This window comes from Eriocheir sinensis, chromosome 25 (assembly GCF_024679095.1).
Source record: "Eriocheir sinensis breed Jianghai 21 chromosome 25, ASM2467909v1, whole genome shotgun sequence".
Classification (NCBI taxonomy): domain Eukaryota; kingdom Metazoa; phylum Arthropoda; class Malacostraca; order Decapoda; family Varunidae; genus Eriocheir; species Eriocheir sinensis.
In genome coordinates this window covers 6,711,749-6,731,748 of record NC_066533.1, presented here as the reverse complement: position 1 = coordinate 6,731,748, position 20,000 = coordinate 6,711,749, and the positions used below count along the sequence as shown (strand labels likewise).

The window sequence follows — 20,000 nt, the reverse complement described above, 5'->3', positions numbered from 1 at the left end:
AAGATATAGAGATATGAATAGAGGAAAATAAAAAAAGGTAAACACGCAGAGCTATAAGGAAAGAAAGAAGGAAAAGGAATAAAAAGATTGCTGGAAAAAGAAAGACAAGGAAGAAGAAGAAAGAAGAAAGAAGAAAGATGAAGACAGTGACACAGGATATATTGGAGGCAAGATCGGGAGAGAAGAAGAAGAGGAGGAGAGGAAAAGAAAGAGACAAGGAGAGCATCGAATGGAGGAAGACAGGCGGAGGAAAATTGCGACACAGAAAACCAGTAAGAGAAGAACGAGGAAACAAAGAGAGAGAATATGTCCAAAAGAGGAGGGAAGGAAAGCGAAAAGAATGAGAGGAAAGGAGAGGAGGAGGAGGAGAATGAAGAGGAGGAGGAGAAGTGATGACAGGTAACGGTATTGAAGGAGGAGGAAGAGGAAGACGACGACTAGAAGGACGAGATGGAGGACCAGGAGGAGGAGGTAAAGTGGGAGAAGAAAATATGTAAACACGAAGAGGAGAGAATGAAGGTAACGGTATTGAAGAAAGAGGAAGAGGAAAAAGATGAGGAATAGAGGAGAGATGAGGACATAGGGTTAAGGATAAGAAGAAGACGGAGAAGAGGAACAGGAGGAGGAGGAGGAGGCGAAGGAAGATATAATGATGTAGGGTACGGTATATATGAAGATCAAAACTGATACCATATGAATAGGTAGTAGAGGACGAACAGGAGGAGAAGAAGGGGGAGAAGGAAGGGAATGGATGAAGAGGCAAAGGATTAGGGTATGTATGAGGAAGAGAGATGAGAGGACAGCATTAAGGAAGAAGAAAAAGAAGGGAAGAAGGAGGAGGAAGAGGAGGAAGGCGGAGAAAGCAAAAGTGTATATATGTATTCAGGGATCCATTAAAAAAAGAAATTAGGGGATAGGAATAGGTAGAAGAACAACACAAAGAATAAGGAAGAGAAAGAGGAGCAAGTAAAAATGTGGAGTACTGGTATATGTGAAGAGGAGAAATGAGAAGACAGAACTAGGTAGAAGAAGAGGACGAAAAGAAGAAGAGAGAAAGAAGGAGAACGAAAAAGCAGAAGAGGAGAGACGAACAGATGCAACTAAGACGGAAGAGTAAGAAGGAGGAAGAGGAGGAGGCGGCGGCGGAGGCAAAGGAATAGGGTATTGGCAAACGGAATCAACAAACTCTGCCTCGCCTTCAGGTCCAGAATGCTAAGTGGGCGCTGACGAAGGCGTTATATATATAGCTATTCCCAGAGCCACCCGCTGTCAGGGAGGGAGGAAAGACCTTAAAAATACGACCTACAGGAGGAGCAGAAGGAGGAGCAGGAGGAGGAGGAGGAGGAGGAGGAGGAGGAGGAGGAGGTAAGATAGGTAAACACACGAACAATAGATTCGTCGACAAGGTTTCCAAGATGTGAGAGAAAGGAAGGGCTTTTACACACACACACACACACACACACACACACACACACACACACACACACACACACACACACACACACACAGCAGTCAAGCCGGAACTCAGAAAACAAATTTTTTTTTTTTAAACCGTGGGAAATTTTTTTTTAGTATTTGTGAATTCATTTTTATATCTTATTCGTGGATGAAAGAAGTGCCTCGATTTTTATTAGCTTTTCTTTCTTTACCTCCCTTTCATTTTTCTCGACGTTTTTATTTATTTTTTCCTTTATCTCTCTTTTTCCTCCGTCTTCGCTTTTTATCCTTCCTCTCTTTCATTTTTCATCCATTGTTCACTTTCCTTCCCTCCTTTTTTCACGCGTTTTTATTTTTTTACATTACTACCCTCCTATCCTTCTTTCCTTCTCTCATCTTTCCTCACCTTTTTTTTCTTTCTAAGCTACAACTCTTCCCAGTAAAACAAAGGTAAAAAAACAGAGAGGTAAGCTGCCCTGAGTCACACCACAACACACGTGACACACACACACACACACACACACACACACACACACACACACACACACACACACACACACACACACAAACAGGTATTTTCTGCCGGTCCCTTCCCTCCTCCCTGCTAACACCTGTATACCTGTGAGTCATTAGCTACCTGGGCGTGACGCACCACACCTGGTAACCTCGCTTACACACACCTGTCCACATTATCTCTGCAACACTTCTCCGTTTTGCATCACTAATCTTTTGTTGTTGTTGTTGTTGTTGTTGTTGTTTTTGTTTTTGTCAAGTTAGAGGCTTTCATTTTCTTTCTTTTATTTAACGTTCTCTGTTCACTATTTACTACTGTTTTCTTTATTTCATCTATCGTTGTTTGTCCACTCGTTATCACTGCCTTCTTTAAGTTAATGTTTGAAGTTCCATTTTTTATCAGGAAAGTATAACAGCTTTTCACTTTTTCTTTTTCCACTCCGGTCCAATTTTAATACGTAAAATTTGCATGTTCTTAAACGCCTACAGCAACACCTAATGCTCTTATGTTCTTTATGACCTTTTGCAGCTCTTTGTGTTCTTAAAGGTCAAAGTCTTGCAATTCCTTGTGTTATCGTGTCCGAAATAATACATAACATACTGTAATATACATTCAGAGGAACACTTTTTTCCACTGCGTTTATTAATGATGTGTGGTAAATCTTCCATTGCAAAAATTTATAGTAAGAAATTATCTTCAAATTTCCTTCGTATGGATGTACACAAAGACAACAACCCCTCGGAAATGCAACGTTTTCATCTTTACTCCCTAACGGTCTGTGTACATTTCTTCCTATCACAGAATGTATGAAAGTCGATGAAAACATACATTAATATATCATACTAACATAGATAACTAACCACAAGGCATTAACATGGACAACTAACAATATGTCCAACTAACAAACACAATAAATAAGTAAAGAGCAAAGATAGAAGAATACAATCACAATACATTAGTCTCTCCAACACTCACCCTCCTCACCTCTGCACCCACCTGTCCATCAGCCTCGCCAGGTGCTCTCATTCTTACCTGGAAAGTAAAGAGGAACACACATTAACAACACAATGGAAAGACTCATTCACACGCCTACGGTCACTCCCACTCTCTCCCCCCTTCTCTCTCTTTCCCTTTCCGTCTCTCTTTTCTCTTTATTTTTCCCACCTGCGTTCTCATCCTTAATGTTCCCTTACCTTCTATCCCATCACCTCAACTCTTATTTCTCTTTTCCTTTCCTATTTTCTCTTCCTTTCCTCTTCCTTCTTATCCTTAACTTTATCCATTTACTGTTCCATTCTCTTCTATTCCTTTACATTCCCCATCTTCTTTCTCTTCCTCCCTCTCCTTTTTACCCCCTTTTCACAGTCTTCTCATCATCAACGTCATCTTCTCTCTCATATTTTCTCTCCCTTTACCTTTCACCGTTCTTTCTGTTTTCCCTTCCTTACTCTAGTGTTTTTTTGTTTTTTTTTATCCTCAACTTCATCTATTTGCCGTTTCCATACTTTCTCTCCCTTCACCTTTCTCCTTCCTTCCCCCCATTATTTCCCATCCCCTCTCTCCTTTTTTCCTCCTTTCCCCTGTTTTCTCATCCTTAACTTTATCCATTTACTGTCCCATTACCTTCTATCCCTTCCCTTTACCTTGCATCCCTTCACTTCCCCTTCCTTCCCCACCTTCCATCTCTTCACCTCCCCTCCCTTTCCCTCAATCTTTTAGTCCAATCTTTTTTCCTCTTCCCCATCCCTGTCCAGCCTCCTCTATTTCCCTCTCACTCCTCCCCTTCCCTTTACATTTCCTTTACTCACGTTCTTTTCGTTCCCCTTTTCAGTCACCTTCTTTTACTCTTTCCCACTTCTCCTTTCCTTTCTCCTCCAATTCATTTTTTCTTCTCTCTCTAGGGCGCTTTTTCTCCCTCCTTACCTTTTTGCTTCCCTTCCCTTTCTTTCCCTCCTCCCTTCCCTCCCCTCACTTTCGCGTGCTTTCCCCCTTCCTCTCAGTGTTCCATTTTCCCCTCCCTTCCCTGTTCCTTCCATCCCCTTCCCCTTCCCTTTCCTTTCCTTTCACCTCTCTCCAGTACGTCACATCAGCTTCCATTTATCCAAACAAACAGACGAGATGAAAAAGGATGAAAAAAGCATCAAATCCATACACACACACACACACAAAAATTGCTCTCTTACTCTCAACACCCACGCACACTTCCACTACCCACCCACACTCACGCACGCAAAAATAAAAATAAAAAAATAAAAAATGTGGAAGGAAGCAAGAGAGGTAGGATGAAAAGGACACGAACCCTTGACATTTATATGGTTGGTCAAAGAGGTCAAACTTGCTGGGAAGTATATATTGTAAAAAAACACAAATTGACAACCCAGCTGCCTCTTCCTCCGTTGTTCTTGCCCTGTAGATGGAACGGTGACACGTGCACGAGGGAGGTAAAATAAAACTACGCAGGTGAGGTCAAGTTACAGGTAGACACTTGAGATGGCTTAATGAGAGGTGTGCGTAGTAGTAGTAGTAGTAGTAGTAATAGTAGTGAGAGAAATGGAGAGAATATGCAAAATAGGACAAAAGAAATAAAACAAAGATGGAAGAGAATGTCACAGATGATGAATGGCGACACACACACACACACACACACACACACACACACACACACACACACACACACACACACACACACACACACACAAACAGACACACAAGTAACGGTACGCACACAAGGTCAACAGGTCATGTACACACCATCAACGTGACCTAATACACACACACACACACACACACACACACACACACACACACACAAGGGCTAAGGAGAAGTGGGCGGAAAAGAAGTAGGAGAAGAAAGAGGAGGAGGAGGAGGAGGAGGAGGTAACAACATGCATGGAAAAGGATCAGGAGGAGGAAGATAAGGAGTGAAGAAGGAAAGCGTAGGAGGAAGAGGAGGAGGAGGAGGAGGAGGAGGAGGAGGAGGAGGAGGAGGAAGAGGAGGTGACAACATGCATGGAAAGGGATCAGGAGGAGGAAGATAAGGAGGGAAAGTGAAGGAGGAATGGGAGTGACAGGACAGAACAACAAAGAGGTAGGAAGGGAGGGAGGGAGGTAAGAAGGAGGGAAGAAGAAGGAGACAAGAGGTAAGGGGAAAAAAGACGTGTTGACGCTGAACAAAGAAAGGTGAGGAGAGGTGGAGAGAAAAGAAGAGAGCAAAGCAGATTTATATGAGGGAAGAAGAATAGAGGAGGAGAAGAAAGAAGAATAGGAGAAACGGAAAATAAAGAAGAGAAGAGGACATGAGAGATAAAGGTGTTGGAAAAGAAGATAAAATAGAAGAAAACAACAATGACAAGAATAAAAAGAGAGAGAACAGGAAAAAGTAGAAGTAAAGAAGACAGACAAATGAAGAAGGTATGGAACGAAATGAAAGAAACGTCTTGACTAGAAACAAAACAAGAAAAGAAAGGGAAGAAAAGTGAAGGGAAAATAGGGTAAGGCAAGGAACGAAAAGGCATAGAAAGGCAGTGAAAAGTCAGGTAAGGTTAGATAACATAAACCAACTGTAAGGGAAAGGAAGGGAAGGAAAGGAATAGAAGGAGATGAGAAGGAAAGGTATGGAAAGGGAAAAGAGGGGAAGGAAGAATGGGAAAAGAATGGAATAGAAAGATGGCCTAAAAATGAATGGAAAGGAAAGACAGGGGAGGGGAAGGGAAGGGAAGGAAAAGAAAAGAAGATGAGAAGGAAAGGAATGGAAAGGGAAAGGAGGGGAAGGAAGAATGGGAAAAGAAGGGAATAGAAAGATGGCCTAAAAATGAATGGAAAGGAAAGACAGGGGAGGGGAAGGGAAGGGAAAGGAAGGGAAGGAAAAGAAAAGGAGATGAGAAGGAAAGGAATGGAAAGGGAAAGGAGGGGAAGGAAGAATGGGAAAAGAAGGGAATAGAAAGATGGCCTAAAAATGAATGGAAAGGAAAGACAGGGGAGGGGAAGGGAAGGGAAGGAAAGGAATAGAAGGAGATGAGAAGGAAAGGAATGGAAAGGGAAAGGCGGGGAAGGAAGAATGGGAAAAGAAGGGAATAGAAAGATGGCCTAAAAATGAATGGAAAGGAAAGACAGGGGAGGGGAAGGGAAGGGAAGGGAAGGAAAGGAATAGAAGGAGATGAGAAGGAAAGGAATGGAAAGGGAAAGGAGGGGAAGGAAGAATGGGAAAAGAAGGGAATAGAAAGATGGCCTAAAAAAGAATGGAAAGGAAAGACAGGGGAGGGGAAGGGAAGGGAAAGGAAGGGAAGGAAAACATACTAAGATAAACATTGACCACGTAATGTTAGGCGTAAGGCAACATAAGGTAGAGTACATTAGAGTAAGCCAACGTTAGGCAAGGTATGATTAGCGTTAAGCACAGGAGGGAAGGGAAGGGAAGGGCAGATAACATGAACTAGGGTACAGTAAGGTAAAGCAAGGTAAGACAGGGGTGTGAGGTAACATGCGATGCGAGTACAAGAAGGCAAAACAAAAGGTAAGATAAGGTAAGGTAAGGTAAGGTAACGCAAGGCAAGGCAAGGCAAGGCAAGGCAAGGCAAGGCAAGGCAAGGTAAGGTAAGGTAAGGTAAGGTAAGGTAAGGTAAGGTAAGGTAAGGTAAGGTAAGGTAAGATAAGGTAAGGTAAGGTAAGGTAAGGTAAGGTAAGGTAAGGTAAGGTAAGGTAAGGTAAGGTAAGGTAAGGCAAGGTAAGGTAAGGTAAGGCAAGGCAAGGCAAGGTAAGGTAATGTAAGGCAAAGTTAGGTAAGGTAAGGTAAGGTGAGGTAAGGCCAGAAAAGTAAGTAAGATGAATTAGGGCAAAGTAAGGTAGAGCAAGGTAGGAGAAGTGTAAGGTAACATGCGACAAGGGAGGGAGGAGGGTACAAGAAGGCATGAAAAAAGGTAAGGTAAGGTAAGGTAAGGTGAGGTACAGTAAAGTAAGGTATGATAATGTAAGGTTAAAATAGGTAACGTTAAGTGGGATACAGTAAAGTAAGGTAAGACATGGTAAGGTAAGGTAAGGTAAGGTATGGTAAGGTATGGTATGATAAGGTAGGGTAAGGCATGGTAAAGTAAGGTAAGGTAAGGTAAGGTAAGGTAAGGTAAGGTAAGGTAAGGTAAGGTAAGGTAAGGTAAGGTAAGGTAAGGCAAGGCAAGGCAAGGTAAGGTAAGGTAAGGTAAGGCATGGTAAGGTAAGGTAAGGTAAGGTAAGGTAAGGTAAGGTAAGGTAGGGAAGTTATCATTAGGTAGGACACAGTAAGGTAAAGCAAGGTACGATAGGTGTCAGGAAAGGTTAGACAAAGGCAAAGGAAGGCAAGACAAAAGGTAAACCACAGGTACACACGTCAAGGTGGGGTCACGGAGGCCACAGGTGTCACGGGTTAATGAGGAGACAAGGAAGAACAGACAATACTTTAATTATCATATTTGTCAACACTAAATATGAAGGAGGAGGTCATATTAAAGTGAGGGGAAAATAATCCTTTGTGTTGACGAGGACCAAGGAAGAGGAAAAGGTTATGGAGGAAGAGGAGGAGGAGGAGGAGGAGGAGGAGGAGGAGGAGGAGAGGTGACTTGGGGAGAAAGAGGATTATGAGCAGAAGAATGAAAGGTGACATGAGGAGGAGACGAAGGAAGAGGAGGAGAAGGAAGAAGGAAGAGGAAGAAGGAGGAGGAGGAGGAGAAAGAAGAGGAGGTAAGAAGAGGTGAACAGTTATAATATCCGTCTTACCAAATGGCGTCACTTGATAACAACAATAATAATAATAATAATAATAATAATAATAATAATAACAATAATAATATCTGCGGTTCAAGTAGTTTCCTCGCTTCAACAAAAATCAAATAAACTGAAGTAGAGGAGTCGCCGTTTATGTCAAAAAAATTATCTATGGCTTACTGACAGAACACCAGGAGACAACAATATGAAGAGAACCCGGTAAATGCAAACGTTTCACATCTAACATACAAAGGCACGCCCCTCCTTCCTTTCCTCGGCCACACCAAGAAAGCAAGCATGAATGTCCCCGGAGGTCCGTCTTACTCATTAGGGACATATATTTAGGGACATTTCGGCGCCCAGGCACACACACTCGACAAGGCTTTAGTAGGAGATGTGGGCGTTTCCATGGGAGGTAGTTTTATGACCCTGGTGGTGGTAGTTCGACAAAGCTTCGGTTACCATGGACGTGAATAAAACGCTTACGAGAACCCGATTCATCTCCTTCTCGGCCCTTGGGAATAGTTGATGTGATGATGAAGCTTCTGAGAATACCAATCAAAGTCTCAGTAATACATCCCGGGAGAGGACGAGTAAGAGGAACGAAGCCATAGATACCTCGTGGGTAGAATACAAACATGAACACTAAACTGCTTGTAGAAAGAGGAATGAACGTGTATGTGAAGGGCAAGGAGGTTAAATTTTAGGTAAAGGGTTAAGGGAGAAGGGAGACAAGCTGTACCATCCCCTCTCACCCTTCTCATTACTCAATTCACTCCCCTCCTCCCCTCATCACCCCCAATATGCATCCTTCCCCATCGCCTCACACTCTTAGCATCTCTCGAATCACTCTCCCTTTTCCCATCACCACTAATATGCACCCTTTCCCATCCTCTCACACTCTTCCCATCACACGAATCACTCTCCCTTCCCCCCCACCAACACCTCTTACATGCACCATTCCCCCAACCCCTCCCCTTCCCCTCCCGTCCACACAGAGAGAGAGAGAGAGAGAGAGAGAGAGAGAGAGAGAGAGAGAGAGAGAGAGAGAGAGAGAGAGAGAGAGAGAGAGATGTAGTGCTCATGTGTTAATGACTTGAATACCTTATCAGCGTTGGAAAACTAATTATTAATACCTGCAGACTTGACAATCTTGAACACCACTAACTACTATAATTCAGGTACATTAACTTTTTATTCATAGATAGAGATTAGTGTTCAAAGAATTACGGCTGTCTCTTTGTTCCATTAATAGTCAGAAAGCTTTACTTGTCTACGGGTACAGAAGCAGACAGAAGCCTATAGAAGAAAGGAAGAAAAGTATCAGCTGAATGTTGCTGCTACAAAAAGAATATGTCCAATTAACCAGAGAGGGAGTTTAACCCTATCCTACTCTGGCTTGCCCTGCCCTCCCCTGCCCTACCCTTCCTGTCCCGCCTATTCCGCTACGCCCTCCCTGTCCGCCGTTAGCAAGGCTCCGAGACAGTCAAGGTGAAATGGGTGGAGGTGAGGAGGTGGCGCCGTCTGTCCTGTGCCTCTGTCCTCCCGCCCACGCCGCCTCCACCACCGTCATCACCACCACCCACGCCCGCGCCGCCGCCACCACCGTCACCACCACCCACGCCTACGCCGCCACCGCCTCCATCGCCACACAGCCCACCACCGCCGCTACCATCACCACTAAACTCCCATCGCCATCACTAACCACGCCCACTACCACCATCTCCACTGACGCCCACCACCACCCCTATCATTACCATCCACGCCCACCACCACCACCATCACCACCACTACCACTCACGCCCACCATCACTTTCACTACCACTACATCAAAGACAAAGACAGAAGAAAAATGATTGATATATAGATGGATAAGAAAAAGATAGACAGTGGCACACACACACACACACACACACACACACTGGCGATTGCAAGTCCAACACGTGATCAGGCCGCTGTGGTGAATTACACACAGCGTTATAAAACTCGCACCTAAGCTTATCATTCACACGCACAACACCGCCCATGCATGTGTGCATCTCTTAGCCCTACACACACACACACACACACACACACACACACACATACAGAAAAAATGTTAATCCTGATCTGCTAAGGAACAAAGTAACTAAGAGAGAGAGAGAGAGAGAGAGAGAGAGAGAGAGAGAGAGAGAATCACGTGTCATGGGGGTTGCAAAGAGAAAGAGAAGTCGGAAGTGACTCATAGGAACGGTGACTTTCCTCTCTCTCTCTCTGTGTCTGTCTGTCTGTCTCTGTCTCTCTCTCTCTCTCTCTCTCTCTCTCTCTCTCTCTCTCTCTCTCTCTCTCTCTCTCTCTCTCTCTCTCTCTATCTATCTATCTATCTCTCTCTCTGTCTGTCTGTCTGTCATTCCTTCGTCATTGCTCACAAACAAGACTTTACCCGCCTTTCCTTCTGCACGAGACACCCATTACGAGGCACATTTTCTCTCGACACTCGCACGCAAGCCACACCATCAGCAAACGCGGTGACTACACTATTTTACTCTAGCCTCTATTCCTCTCTATTCACCCATTCTTTTATTCACAACATTCACAAAGTTTAAAAGACGCTAAGGTGGCTCATAAATAACGAAATCAGCAATGGCCCTTGCATGGCACGGAAGGAATGAGATTTAATGCTTGAAACTTTCCATGTCACGCTATTTCCAAAGACTGTATACCGTGACACACCCTCTTCCACACACACACACACACACACACACACACACACACACACACACACACACACACATACACGGGGCCACTGGGTGCGAGGTCGAGGGTCACTTATGCCATTACGTTATCAGTTTAGATCATGGATTTGCGCCTCATGACGGATAATTCCCTAATGATGTGATTCCTTGATTGACGACCTAATTACCTGACATTCTGACTAAGCGCCTGAATGAGAAAGTGACTAATTATTGGACAAGTTGATAATATGACTGTCTGACTGTCAAAGTAAGCGCATAATTCACTGGCTAACAGAATACATTACTGCCTGACACACTAACTGTTTTACTGAGACTAGTTGCGAAAGTGTATTGTCTACCATTTCGATATTTTCTCAACTATTTTTGCCGCTTTTGGGTGTCCATTGCGTACTTTTATTAGTTACAAAAATAATGAACTTGTGTTTCTTACAAAGATCACTATTATTATATACGAATCAACTTTACTTTATTTAACCATTCACGATTATTACCTTAGATTTATTATTAGAGCACTATAGTTCAAACAGAATCACGCAAAATCAATTAAACATGAACTCCAGGACAAATAAAAAAACAAAGAAACTTACTGGGAGAAAAAAAAAAGCAAACAGGAAACATTTGGATCACGGACAGCAAGCACACGATAAAGGACATCAAATAACCTACACGGACATGACACACAGGGATAACACACACACACACACACACACACACACACACACACACCAAACATACGGATTCTGTGCCACCTCACTATCCCATGTTGCATCAATACCTGTTTTCCGGTGCATTTTTCGGAAGAAGGACACGATCTCCTCCTCCCAGCGGCGGAACACATTGCCGCGGCACTTGGTACGCGAGGGCGACTCCAGGACGGACATGACAGCCACACGAGGGGCGGAGGGACGAAGATGACGGGGATGACTTCACTCTCCGACGGGGATAAACAAACTGACGTGACTCCGGACCTCAGAAAACGGACCCGCTGGCGACGATTTAAAGGACGACTGAAGCAAGTAGAGGTGGCCTGCGCGTACCTCTCCGTTACTACAACTCTTATAATCTTAATACCGGAGGCCTGCAAACTTGTGCCAAACGGTGATTTAAGTGTAATGAGGTAGCCCACATACCCCCACTGCAGATGGATTGGTAAGATTGCATAATTCGTGCTAAAACGAGATGGAATGAGGTGATTTTCATGTACTTTTGCATTGCTATTTATTTTTTTCCTTATAATGGGGGCGTGCCAAACGGTGATTTATGCGGAAGGAAATAACCCAAATTCCAGATGGTTGGGTAAGATTGCATAATTGCGGTTAAAATGAGATAAAATGAGGGAGGTGTCTTTCCTGTACTTTTCTGTTACTAGTATTCTTATTTCGTTACTGTAAGAGGCGTGCAAAGTGGTGATTTATGCGTATTGAGATAACCCACATACCCACACTGCAGATGGATTGGTAAGATTGCATAATTGCGGTTAAAATGAGATAAAATGAGGGAGGTGTCTGTCTTATACTTTTCTGTTACTATATAGTATTTTTATTTCGTTACTACTGGAGGCGTGCCAAGCGGTGATTTCTGAGTAGGGACATAACCCACATACTCACACTGCTGAGGGGTGGGTAAGCTTGCAGAAATTCAGGTTAAAACGAGATCAAATAAGGGAGGTGACTTAACTGAACTTTTTTTTCTGTTACTCTTATTTCCTTAGGTCTGGAGGCGTGCCAAGCGGTGATTTACGTGCAGGAAAGTAGCCCACATACCCACACTGCAGATTCGTGTATAAGATTGCATCATTCGGGTAAAACGAGATCAAATAAGGGAGGCGAGTTTCCTGCACATTTCTGTTACTACTATTCTTATTTCGTTAATACTGGAGGCGTGCCAAGTGGTTATGTGTAAAAATGAGTGTAGCTCACATACCCATACTACAAATGGGTGGGTAGATTCCATAACTCAAGTTAAAACGAGATTAAATAACACAGATATTATAACGTCGTTTCGTATTCCACAAGATTCCGCTCCGTTTTAATATTTGGAGGCGTGCCAAGGGAGTGATATACGTGCAGGGAGAATTCCACGGAAAACCCACGTAACAGATGGGAGAGATCCATTACATAATTCACGGGAAAACATCAGTAAAATATGCTAAATTGAGCCCGGTATCATGCACACGGCTGATATAATTTGAGCAGGGTATAAATGGCACAATATGGACCAGTGTTTATGAAAGCTATTTACTTTTATTGGCTTATCACGCCCCCCTCCCCCCCCCCATTAGCACCCCTACCTTCCCATTAGGCCCCCCCATTAGGTTAGCCAGGAGCGTGGGCACATCAAAGGGGCGGGTGATTAGCCTCGACATTACGGCTGTTCGGTGATGTTGGTGTGAGTCTCTGTCTGTGTGTGTGTGTATGTGTGTGTGCGTGTGTGTTGCTTTTCTCCCCACCTACTACCCACTAACACTTCCACAACCTCCAACTACTACTACTGCTACTACTACTACTACTACGACTACGACTACTACTACTACTACTACTACTAATAATAATAATAATAATAATAATAATAATAATAATGATAGTAATAATAATAATGCTAATACTAATACTAATAATAATAATAGTAATAATAATAATAATAATAATAATAATAATAATAATAATAATAATAATAATAATAATAATATGATAAAAAACGACAAGAGGAATAATATGGTGACATGATCGCGAAAACCTTGGTAAAAAGAAATCGATAATAAAAAAAAAAAACATGAGAGTAACAAGATTAATGCATTTGACACACATATGACACGAAGCCATCAAACCACCGTGTGTGTGTGTGTGTGTGTGTGTGTGTGTGTGTGTGTGTGTGTGTGTGTGCGTGTGTGTGAACCACTTATACTAAACAATCTGAGAGTGAGTGAGTTAATTTCTCTCTCTCTCTCTCTCTCTCTCTCTCTCTCTCTCTCTCTCTCTCTCTCGCCCACACCAATGCCCTCTCATCAAACATAGATAATGATAGAGAGAGAGAGAGAGAGAGAGAGAGAGAGAGAGAGAGAGAGAGACAGCTACTCTCTCTCTCTCTCTCTCTCTCTCTCTCTCTCTCTCTCTCTCTCTCTCTCTCTCTCTCTCACCCTTGAACTACTTCCACATTGCAACTGGCCAACGACTGAAGAAATGGGGAGGAGGAGGAGGAGGAGGAGGAGGAGGGGAAGGAGGAGGAGGGGGTAAGAAAAAAGATAAAAATGGAAAATGAAAAAAAAATCATGGCGAAAATGTTTCAGCTCATTCTCATTTTATCTTCTTTTCGAACCCAGTCTCTCTCTCTCTCTCTCTCTCTCTCTCTCTCTCTCTCTCTCTCTCTCTCTCTCTCTCTCTCTCTCTCACGCGACATTCATGACCTGGGATGTGATAGTAGAGAGGGAGGAAGGGAAGAAAGATGAGGGAGGGAAGGAGGGACGGAACGAGGAAGGAGGGAGAGGGGAAGAGAGGGAAGAGGAGAGGGAGGGGAGAAAGATCTGGAGAGGTGAAGGAGTACGTGAGAGAGAGAGAGAGAGAGAGAGAGAGAGAGAGAGAGAGAGAGAGAGAGAGAGAGAGAGAGAGAGAGAGAGAGAGAGAGAGAGAGAGAGAGAGAGAGAGAGAGAGAGAGAGAGAGAATGTTTAAATATGTAAAAGAGAGGAACTAAGTAAAATTATAAGACATTGAAGACGACAAAGAAGAAAAGGAAGCGTTGGATGATGGAAATAACGTAGAGGAAAAAGAAGAAAAAAGAAAAGAAGAAGAAGAAGAAAAAGAAGAAGTCAAGAAGAAGAAGAAGAAGGAAAATATTGATCCATTCTCAGGAGTCACTTCGCAATACAACACTTGTCAATCATCATTATCATTAACAACAACAACAACAGCAGCCGCAGTAAAAACAACAACGACAAACAAAAACGATAAAAAGAAGCAAAACCACACCACCTAATCTTGCACCACCTCACACAACACACATCACCGTTTTTATTTTTTTTATTGTCAACTGTTCTAAATTGAATCAACCGTTTCCTTAACTATATCAAACCATTTACTCACTTAAACTACTCTCTAATTAAATCAACTCCACCCCCCTTCAAGTCACATCCAATCTCTTCTGTTCTAGTATATATTCTTGACTTCATCTCTCAACCAGTTTCTCTGTCAATCCTGGACCTAACCTAACCTAATATAACCTAACCTAACCTAACCTAACCTCTGGCTTCAACAATTCCTGGGTTGCAACTCTTTTACTCAAGTTTCCCATCTGTTGCCCGTTCTACGTATGATCTGACGGGACCTGCCCAAATCCATTCTTAAATCCATAGGTCCACATTCTTAAACATTTCGGCGCCCAAGCATATATTTATTTTGACAGGGTTTTCGTAGGACTTCTGGGTAATTCCATGAGTACTTATATGACCCTGATGGTAGTTTGACCCTTTTTCTGTACAAGGACCTTCAAAAAACACTGAAGAAAATCCGACTAATCTTCTTTTTGGCCTTTGGAAATAGTTAATGTGAGAGGCGGACACGTCTATGAATAGCAACCATTGTCTCACATATTTCGGGGCTTACACACCCACATTTCATAAGGCTTTCGTAGAGGTTGTGTCCGTATTTCCATGGTGGGTGTTTTTATGAGCCTCGTGATAGTTTGACCTGGCCTCTGCACCCTGAATGTGAAAACTAACTCATGGGAACCTGACTAATCTCCATCGTGGCCTTTGGAATAAGAGCATTAGTTAATTTCCTTGTGGTATGTTTTCCTTTTGTGTGTATAGGAAAAGGCAAAGTCATGGAGGTCCTAATCATATGTCCCTTTGACCCTTCAGCTTTCTCCTTTTATGGAAAAAGAAAAAAAATAGCCTGTGTCTCTTTCCTTACATAAATCCACCTTTCTGAATTAGCACCTTATCACGCAGCCTTTGTCCCATATCTCGCAACCTTAACCCACATGAGTAACCGGATTAATCTTTCCTCACCAGCGCAAAATTAGTATTCAGGTGTAATTAACCTACATACACCTGCATTACCTTCATTCACACCTCATTCACACCTGCCGACACGCCACGCAGACTAACCAAGGTGTGATATGAGAGAGAGAGAGAGAGAGAGAGAGAGAGAGAGAGAGAGAGAGAGAGAGAGAGAGAGAGAGAGAGAGAGAGAGAGAGAGAGAGAGAAATATTAAGTGAACAGGGCATATGCAAGAGTAATATAAACACATAAACAAAATAATTAAGATAAAAAGAAAAAAAAACATACCAAAAACAAAACAAAAAATAATAATAGAGGAATATTGCATGAAAAAAACAAATTAATAAAAAAACAAAACACAAACAGAAAAAAAAACAGACAAAGGAGACAGACGGAAACACACACACACACACACACACACACACACACACACACACACACACACACACACACACACACACATTACACGCCTCGCTTCCTTATCGTCTGGAGTAAGAATATAATGCCAAGAGCTGAGGAGGGAAGGAGGGAAGGAAGGACAGAAGGAGGGAAGAGAGGGAGGGAAGGAAGGAAGGAAGGAGGGATGGGAAGGAGAGGAGAGAAGAAAAAAAAAGTTTGGAAAAGCAAGTTGAAGAGAACAAAAAGCAAAAGAAGGGAAATGAGAAAAGTTAAAAGGCAAGAAAGAAAAAAATATCAAGGAAGCAGAAGGAAGGGAAAAGTTGAAAACGTGGAGGAACGAGGAAGTAATAAAAGTGAGGGTAAGGAAGAGGAGGAGGAGGGAGGAAGGGAGGGAAGGACAGGTGTGGGAAGGGGAATGAGAGGGAAGGAATAAAGGGAGACGAACGCAAAGAGGAAAATCAAGCGAATGAGGAAAGGAGGGAAGGAGAATGGAAGAGGAGGGAAAGGAGGAGAAATGAATAGCAAAGAGGGTTTAGAAAGGAGGGGAAAGAAGAGAAGATGAGGAAAAGGAAGGGGAAAGGAAGGAGAGAGTAATGAGGGGAAGGAAATGGAAGGGAAGAGAAGGAAAGGAAAGATAGGATAGAAGAGAAGGGAAGGGATAGGAATAAAAGGGTTGTGAAAAGGATAAGGAAGAGAAGAAAAGGGAAACAAAGTGAAGAGAAGGTAGGGGAAATGAGGGAAGGGAAGTAAGGGAAAAAAAGGTCAAGTAAAAGAAAAGGAAGGAAAAGGAAGGGGAGGGAAGGGAAGAGAAACAGAGAAAAGGGAAGGGAAAGGGAAAGAAAGGGAAAGAAGAGGAAAGCAAGTTAAACCAAGAGAATAGAAGGGAAGGAAGGCGGAGGGAAGAAAAATAGAGGAAAGAAAGGAAAAGAAAAGAAAAGGAAGTTAGAGGAAAAGAACTGAAAAAAAGAAGAGTTGGAAAGGGGGAAAGGGAAGACAGAAAATGAAGATAAGAGGAGGGATGGGAAGGAAAAGGCGAAGGAGAGAGGAGGGAAGAGAAGGGAGGGAAGAGGGAAGGCAGTCCCCCTCATCTGATTATGCAAATAGGTTACCTGTGAGAGGGGGGAGCAAGGTGTGACTGAGTGCCTACCTGGGCGTTACATCTCTCTCTCTCTCTCTCTCTCTCTCTCTCTCTCTCTCTCTCTCTCTCTCTCTCTCTCTCGTTTAACACATGACACCTGCCTGTTTAACGTCTCCCAGGTAACACAACCACCACCGCTACCCTCCTCCTCCTCCTCCTCTTTCTGTACATTCTTATCTCCCTCTTCCTGTTCCCTCTTTCTCCTTCTCTTTTTCGTCCTTGAAAGTGCAGCGACGCGCGACGAAAAGGATGCCATCGTTGAGGCCACAGCCGGAGGAAGAACGACTCAAGCGACTCAACCTCTTCACGCTAGAAAAGAGACGACTACGAGAGGATACGATACCTTTTTTTTCTGTTACATTAGTTCAGCAACGCCAATCACGTTTTGACCTTTTTCAACTTTCTGAACTTCAATTTTATCCGAGAGTCAGTGAATTCAAGTGAAAGGATGCAGTACAGACATCGGCAGGAGTTGTCTTTTTTGCTTCGAACAGAGTCATCCGCCACTGGACCAATCAACCTGCAGAAATGGTTAATGCGAAAAATATCAACTCTTCTAAAATATTATTGACCGTTAAGTTTTAGAGTCAGGAGTGAACTGAACGGCCCCGAAGGTAAGATACAGCAAGGGCTTTAATATGTGACGCAGGTGGCTGTAGACGCTGACGAATAAATTAAATCACTTAGGAAAGCAGTGTCGTTATAAGCCAAAAAGATTTACGTTGCCTGTTCTTCCAAGTTTCCAGGTTTCTTGCTCTTTCTGCACATTCTTACTTTCCTCCTCCTCCTCCTCCTCCTCCTCCTCCTCTTGCCCTTCCTCCTCCTCCTTCACCCATTCCTCTTCGTACTCTTACTTTTCTCTTACATTCATTATTATTTTTATATTTATCTTATTATTTCACTTTTACTTTACTATTATTTTTCTTCTAACTTCTCCACTTGCAAAAAAAAAAAAATTTTGTTGTTTAAAGGTTAGGTACACAATGTTATTAAATCTCCCTCTCCCTCTCCCTCTCCCTCTCTCTCTCTCTCTCTCTCTCTCCGGCATAACAAGGGAGACAAAAGGAAGGAGCCAGCGGAAGAGAGTAACAAGGAAGAGGAGGGTAAAGGGAGCAGGAAATGAGAGCTTTGAGAGGAAGGGAGTAGGAGGAGAAGGAGGAGAAAGAGGAAGAAGAGGAGGAAAGAGAGGAAGTGGAGGAGGAGAACGGGAGATAAGGCTGTCATTTCTTCGTCTGTCAGCAAATGGTCATCCTGTCTGTCCTCCTCTTCTTCCTCCTCCTCCTCTTCTTCCTCCTCCTCGGGTTCTGCATACCTGTCTCATATATTCACCTGAGTATTTTTCTTTTCTGGAGCAAGTTTTGTCATTTTCTTTCCTTTTTTCTTCCTATTCGTTATCCGTCTCTCCCGTTCGTCCTTAGCTCCTGTTTTTTTTCTTCTTTTCTTCTTTTTCTTTAGTAAAAAAACACTCAACTTCCTTTAAAACTAACCACCTTCTTGTCTTCCTTTTTCTTCGTTTTATCTTCCTACTTCTTCTCTTTCTCCTTCTTCATATTTATCTTTATTTATTCTTTATCATCATCTTTTTCTTTCTTCTAATTCTTTTGTCTACTCATTTTCTTCAATATTTTTCATCTTTCTTTTATTAATTCATTTCATTAATTCATTCATTCTTCTTCTTTTCTTTTTTTCTTTTCTCATTCTTATCATTTTTATTCTCCTTCTATTTTTGCCCCATCATTATCATCAGCGTATTTTTCTTCATTATTTCTTCCATATTGCTTTCTTCTTCCTCTTCCTCTTTTTCTTTTTCTCTTTTTCTAATTTCTTTTTTTTCTTTTTTTCTTCTCCCTTTTTCTTTTTTTTCTTTTTTTTCTTCTTCTTTCTCTATCTCTTCTTCTTCTTCTTCTTCTTCTTTTTCTTCTTTTTCCTCTTCCTCTTCCTCCTCCTCAAAACAACAACTCCGTGATTTACTTCCCCAAAAATGCCAAGCTTCTCAAAACTCTTGGGAAGGCGGAAGAAGATTTGAATCCCCCAAGAATTTGACTTCAATCCCAGGTTTTTTCTCTTTTATTTTCTTTCGTTTTTGCCGAGATATTTGAGATATTTTTGCCTCTCTCTCTCTCTCTCTCTCTCTCTCTCTCTCTCTCTCTCTCTCTCTCTCTCTCTCTCTCTCTCTCTCTCTCTCTCTCTCTCTCTCTCTCTCTCTCTCTCTCTCTCTCTCTCCTCTCTCTCTCTTTCTTCCTGTCTCCTGGTATCTGGTCATTTAAACTTCTCTCCTCCTCCTCTTCCTCCTCCTCCTCCTCCATTTTCTTCCTAATCCTCCTCTTTCTCCTACGCTTACTACTCCTCCATTTTTATCTTCTTCATCTTCGTCCTTAACTGGTTCAGCTATTTCTCCCTACATTCATTTTATTTATCGTCTTACTCCACTTTCTTCTCCTTTCTCTGCTTCTCCACTCCTTTCATCTTCTTTTATTCCATCTATCCGAGTGGTTGTCTTTATTATTACCCTTTTCCTCTTTCTCTTCTTTTTCCTACGCCTTCATATTCTTTATTCCTCGTTATCCCTATTCCTTCTCTTCTTTCTTATTATATCTATTTCACTTCACAGCTCTTCCTTCTCCTCTTCCTCCTTCTTCATTCTATTCTTCTCTCCCCTTTCAGCTTTCCTTTTCCTCATTTTCTTCTTCCTCCCTCTTCATCAATTTATTTTTCTTTTCAGATTAAATTTTTCACATCATTTTGCTCTCTCAAACCTCCTCCTCCTCTTCTTCTTTCCACTCCATTCCCGTTTTTTCAGTCCTCTTCCTTATTTTCCTTCGCTTTCTCAAACCTCCTCCTCCTCCACCTCTTCTTCTTCTCTCCATTCCATTTCCCTTTTTTCAGTCCTCTCCCTTATTTTCTTTCGCTTTCTCAAACCTCCTCGTCCTCTTCTCCCTACTCCTCCTCCTCCTCCTCCTCTTTCTCCCTCTTCAACCCTTCCTTGAGTGGTCATGAAATTTTAAGACCTCAGAAACTTCGCTGGAAAGGCAATATACCTGGACCAAGG

General features: G+C 42.6%; 1 protein-coding gene across 2 annotated transcripts in view; it reads right to left on the bottom strand.

The window, feature by feature from the left end:
• The window catches only part of LOC127003263 (uncharacterized), a 63,823-nt gene that overhangs the window by 537 nt on the left and 43,286 nt on the right, over window positions 1-20,000 (bottom strand). For both annotated transcript variants that reach the window (XM_050869689.1, XM_050869690.1), the window contains exon 3: window positions 1-2,983. This exon is cut by the window's left edge and continues 537 nt beyond it. In XM_050869689.1, coding sequence (XP_050725646.1) covers window positions 2,955-2,983 — 29 coding nt within the window. In that variant the 3' untranslated portion in view covers window positions 1-2,954. The remainder of the gene's footprint in view (window positions 2,984-20,000) is intronic.